The sequence below is a fragment of the Ictalurus punctatus genome, chromosome 27, assembly GCF_001660625.3.
Source record: "Ictalurus punctatus breed USDA103 chromosome 27, Coco_2.0, whole genome shotgun sequence".
Classification (NCBI taxonomy): Eukaryota; Metazoa; Chordata; class Actinopteri; order Siluriformes; family Ictaluridae; genus Ictalurus; species Ictalurus punctatus.
In genome coordinates, this window is record NC_030442.2 from 5,437,501 (window position 1) to 5,443,406 (window position 5,906).

The 5,906-nt window shown below is 42.8% G+C and overlaps 1 protein-coding gene across 2 annotated transcripts in view; it reads right to left on the reverse strand.

Moving 5' to 3' along the window:
- LOC128629295 (low-density lipoprotein receptor-related protein 1B-like) overlaps positions 1-1,933 on the reverse strand; it is a 3,680-nt gene extending 1,747 nt beyond the window's left edge. The window contains exons 1-3 of one of the 2 annotated variants that reach the window (XR_008393647.1): positions 1,591-1,741; positions 243-399; positions 1-67 (exon numbers count right to left, since the gene is read on the reverse strand). The exon at positions 1-67 is cut by the window's left edge and continues 56 nt beyond it. Coding sequence is in view for 1 of the 2 variants with exons in the window: in XM_053676695.1 (XP_053532670.1) it covers positions 1-67; positions 271-399; positions 1,591-1,864 (470 nt within the window). In the remaining variant the exon portion in view is untranslated. Of the gene's footprint in view, positions 68-242; positions 400-1,590 lie in introns of both variants that reach the window. The other variant, XM_053676695.1, reaches the window with a different exon arrangement.
- Positions 1,934-5,906: the final 3,973 nt, after the last annotated feature.

The following is a 5,906-nucleotide window of genomic DNA, read 5'->3' on the forward strand; positions in this document are numbered from 1 at the left end:
AAACGCTGCGGGATGCAGTCTCCATTACTACACCGAAACGCCTCATCAGAGCATGTGAGATTCAGGGCTGAGAGACAGACAGGGAGAGAGACAGACAGAAAGCAAAAGAGACAGACAGGGAGAAGCTGTGATTTATATACCACTGTAATTGTGTTATTAATAATTGTGTTATTATTACTACTAGCACTGACACTTCAGCAATACTGCACCAGCAAGCTCACACACGCTCATAATTTACACACCCAATGATTTACTGTGTGTGTGTGTTACCACAGCCGGCTGTTGCGAGTTCGTCACTACCATCCGGACAGTCTCTCTCTCCATCACACACCCAGCGTCTCGACACACACACATACGTGTCGGGACAGCGGATGGCACCAGGGGCACACGACACTGAGCCTAGAGAGGACCGGGGGGGTACGGGGAAAAATGGACGGGTGATGGAAGGGGGGGGGGGGGGGGGGGGGGGCAGGGAAGAATGAAAGAAAGAAATTAGAAAAGGAAAAAGACGGACGGTTGACTCACTGAGTAGCTGAATTACTCATTGACTCACTTGCTGACTCAGTGACTGGCTCATTGACTCATTTACTGAATCAGTAAAGTCACTCAATGACTTGGTGGCTCTTTGATCGACATACTTTCACGTCGCGAGACGTATGGGAGTTGAGTACTGAAGCAGGTGCAGGTAAAGACGTTTATATTTAAAGGAGACAGGCAGATAAATCCAAATTGTGAAACAGATGCGTAGTCAAAAACAGGCAGTGGGTTGGGCGGTCGGCAAACAGGCATAAACGGCGCAAAACATGAACTATAACTATGAACTGGGAGCGGAAAGAACAGCGTGGACTAAATGAACTAATCTAAAGTTTAAACTATCCAAATCTATCAAGGAACATAACATTACCGATCTAACTATTTTTACTATACTATATCTAATACTCCGTGAGGTGTAATGGGAAACGAGCGGTATATATCCCAAACATAATCAGCGCTAAGTGCTGGCAGCTGAAAACAATGAAGCCACACCCTCGAACAACAACCAATGACCAAACAGGGAGGAGACAGAACAGAAAGAAAACAAATGTACTTGTCCACGGTAAACAATGTCACGGTTATCAACATCCGAAGAGCACGCGCTCGCTGAACACTCGTGCACATCGCTCGTGCATGTGCGCGCCCTCCGTCTCTCCAAGCGCGCTGCCAGAAGGGGACTCGTACTGACTGGGTGATTCACTCTTTACATAATGACTCAGTGATTCGTATATTGACTCGGTGACACAATTCACTCATTTAGTGATGCTCTTACTGACTCAACGCACTGAATTGCATACGCTACGTTGATTCAGTGATTCCTTGCTTATTTACTTAGTCACTCCCTCATTTAGTCACTCACTCTCCTGTGGAGTCATTATCTCTCCTATTCCCTCGCTCACCTCCTTCACTCAGTAGGGCACGCTCATGTCGAGAGTCTGCTCGTGTTAGCTATCTCATTAGTTTGGTTATAAATCCACTACAACAATGAAATAAAGTATGAAATAACAATTAAATAAATCATAAATGAATAAATAAATAATTTGACATAAATGTTACCGGATTGCTTCCTTCTTCTCGTTCCCAGAATACCGATGACCCGGAGATTGCAGCGCCACGAGCGGGACTCCAAATCCTCAACTTTCTCAGTGAGTTGTTTGTTAGCCGAAGTTAGCTTTAGCACCGTTGGTTCCAGTGCTACAATGCAGTCACTGTAATCGTTCAGGTGCTGGTCAAGCTCGTCGATACGCCGTCCTTGTGATTCAATGCCCAATTTAAAACTCTCAAACGACGCAACAACTGGGGCCAGAGCGGAGTCAATAGCTGCTTTCATCTGTACTGCGATGGTAGATGTTAGCTCCGCTATTAAAGTGTTGCAGAGATTTTCAAAATCCAGCGGTAGCTTGTCGCCATGACTCATCGTGCTCGGTGAAGATTTAGGTTTCCGTAGTCTTTCAGAAGCCATAATTCCTTTCTGGTTATAGTCGTATGACCGAGTAATTGAAAATGAACGCACCAAATGCCTTAGAAAAGATTCAGGTTGCCTGAAGAGTGTCACTGAGGAAGCAGCACCCTTCGAGCTAACGCTATTACATTAATTTACATTAATTTCTTCTAATCTCTATACTTTAAAATTATTTACCTTACGTTATACAAATATAACTGCACCACTTTAGCTAAAACAATCGTAACGTTGCGCTGTCGCAAATGTGATCTGTATTTTGTTTTTTTTGTTTTTACAAAACATCCGCGACTAGCTTGTAGCCCGCTAGCATCACCTTCCGCTAGCCTTGTTTACGTTTCACATTTCTCACTTACCGCTGTTCTGTTTAAAAAAAAAAAACTAACAAAAAAAAACAAATATGTCTGCTGTCTCTCCGGTTTTGAGTGCAGATGAGGACTCGCTTGAGCTTCACATGGTGCGGCTGGAACTGGAGGATGTGGAGAAGCAGATCCGCGGCCTACTCGACAAGCAGGCCCAGCTGCTGGAGCGACAAACTGCGCTGGAAACATCTTGTGCCTCTGCCCACATATCCAAGGTAAGCACACAGCGTGGTATTTCCACTCCCAGGCCCTCTACGCCGTGTGTTTCTCTGTGCAGGGACCGTGCACCTAGGACTTTCCCAGCCGTGGTCTCCGTCACGCCGGCGCCAACACACCTCGGGCCTTGGGTGAACCAGCGGCGAAAGGCGCGGGCTGGACGCTCTCCACCTCCGGTGTTCGAGATTCCAACCAGGAACCGCTTCGCCCCTCTCCGCCAGACCAGACCCAACGCTGTGATCGTCGGGGACTCCATTGTGCGGAACGTCCGTGTAGCCTCATCTAAAGGTAAGGTGCACACACTGTTTTTCTATTGCTTGTGTCCTTGATGTCGCTGCACAGGTATCCAGGATCCTGAAGAAGGACGAGCGCATTGGAGCGGTTGTGCTGCACGCGGGGATGAACGACACCAGGCTACGGCAGACGGAGGTTCTGAAGAGGGACTTCTCCAGCCTGATCGAGACTATACGAGGCAGATCACCCACCGCAAAGATCACCGTCTCTGGACCTCTTCCCACATACAGACGTGGAGCAGAAAAGTTCAGTAGACCTCTAGCTTTAAATGATTGGTCAGACTTTTGGTGTGATGAGCAGAATCTGGTGTTTGTCAATAACTGGAATCTGTTCTGGGAGCGTCCTAGGTTGTTTCGTTCTGATGGCCTGCACCCCAGCAGCCTTGGAGCGGAACTGCTGTCTGACAACATCTCCAAGGCGCTACACTCCAAGTGACTGCCTGCCGTAAGTACATCTTCCGATAATAACAACATTCAGTATAATCAATGTTCAATTAAAAATCCGGCACCGGTAATACATACTATAGAGACTGTGTCTGTTCCCCGAGCTATACAAATATATAGAAAATCTTGGAAAGTCTGTCTTCGTAACCTAATTAACATAAAATTAAATCATATTGAATGCACAGCCAGCACTTTTGATCTGAAGCTAGGTCTATTAAACATTAGATCTCTTGCGTCTAAGGCTCTTATTGTTAACGACATCATTACTGATCAGGAATGTAATTTAATGTGTTTAACAGAAACTTGGATTAAACCAAACGAGTACATAGCATTGAATGAACCCAGTCCTCCTGGATACAGTTATGTACATCAGCCTCGTTCAACTGGTAGAGGAGGAGGTGTTGGTCTCATCCATAGTAAAAATCTAGTCGTCACACAAAAACCTAAGCATAAATTTAATTCTTTTGAAATTCTTTATACCAGTATAAGTTATGTAGCCACAAAAAATAAGTCAATTCCTCTAATTATTATTTACAGACCCCCAGGGCCATATACTGAATTTCTCAGTGAATTTGCAGACTTTGTCTCTAGATTTATCTCAGACTGTGTCTGTAGATAAAGCATTAATCGTCGGAGACTTTAATATTCATTTTGATAACCTGGAGGACCCTCTAAGATTAGCGGTTGTGTCCATCTTAGATTCAGTGGGATTAATCAGAACGTAATCGGGCCTACTCATAATGGTGGTCACACTCTTGACCTCATACTAACATACGGACTAAGTATAGAAAATATTTATTATCATTTTTCCGCAGTCTGAAGTTGTCTCAGACCATTATCTTATCTAGTTCATAATACATATTGATCATAATATTTCCACCTTGCCTCGCTACCGCGTAAAACGTACCTACACATCAGCTACTGCACCGAGCTTCATAAAGAAGAATATAGAACTCGATCAGGCGACTGAAAGCTTGGCATCAACACTCCGCTACACGTTAGAGTGGCTCCACTCAAAAGAAAAATAATTAGAGAGAAAAAATTAGCACCCTGGTATAGCGATCAAACGCGAACCTTAAAACAGACATCTCCACAATTAGAACGTAAATGGCGTCAAACCAAACTGGTGATATTTCAAACAGCATGGAAGGAGAGCCTACTGAAATATAGGAAATCTCTTGGCGATGCTAGAAAAATCTATTTCTCCACCTTAATAGGAGATAACAAAAACAATTCTAGATTCCTTTTCAACACGGTAGCAAAATTAACTAGGAATAAAACCACTACAGAGAGACACACTCAATCATTACATAGCAGTGAAGATTTCATGAAATTTTTCATTGATAAGGTTGAAAATATTAGACGTGAAATACAGGCCATTAAATTAAAACCGGACAGTACTGTAACAAACCCATTACATGCCAATGTAGCAATATCAGATCAATGTTTAGAGTGTTTTGCTCCGCTTAGAGAGACCGGACTAGTTACATTAATATCTTCAGCCAATTCATCAACTTGCATACTAGATCCCGTACCTACGTGTTTGTTTAAACAGATTTGTCCCGGAGTAATTGAACCGCTTTTAAATATAATCAATTCTTCCCTAAGCACTGGCTATGTACCTAAATCACTTAAATTAGCAGTTATTAAACCCTTGATTAAAAAACCTGACCTTGACCCGTTTCAATTGTCCAGCTATAGACTAATATCAAATCTCCCCTTCATCTCTAAGATTTTAGAAAAGGTTGTAGCAAAGCAGTTATGCTCGTACTTAGACAGGAATAACATTCATGAAATGTATCAGTCAGGATTTAGACCTCATCATAGCACAGAGACAGCGTTAGTTAAAGTAATAAATGACCTTCTACTGACCTCTGATCAGGGTTGTGTCTCTCTGCTTGTGTTACTCGAGCTTAGTGCAGCTTTTGATACTATAGATCACACTATTCTCCTTGATAGATTAGAAAATGTTGTTGGCATTAAGGGAACAGTCCTCTCCTGGCTCAGGTCTTATCTGACCGATCGTTATCAGTTCGTAGATGTAAATGGTGATTTCTCCATGCGTTCTGAGGTTACTTTTGGAGTTCCACAGGGTTCTGTTTTAGGCCCACTGCTCTTTACTTTATATATGCTACCCCTAGGACAAATTATTCGTAAACATGGAATTAGCTTCCACTGTTATGCTGATGATACACAGTTGTATGTTTCAGCGAAGCCAGAGGACAGACAGAAGCTTAGTAAAGTTGAGGATTGTGTAAAGGACATTAGACATTGGATGTTAACTAACTTCCTTCTACTTAATTCTGATAAACCAGAAGTACTTTTATTAGGCCTACGTGTAGCTAGAAGTAATCTTTCTGATCACATGGTTACTCTGGATGGTCTTTCTGTTTCATCATGTACAGCAGTTAAAGACCTTTTGAGTGATTATTGACTCCAGCCTATCATTTGATGCTCATGTAGATAATATTACTAGGATCGCCTTCTTTCATCTCAGAAATATTTCTAAGATAAGAAACATATTGTCACTACATGATGCGGAAATACTAGTTCACGCATTCGTCACCTCTAGATTAGATTACTGTAATGCCTTACTGT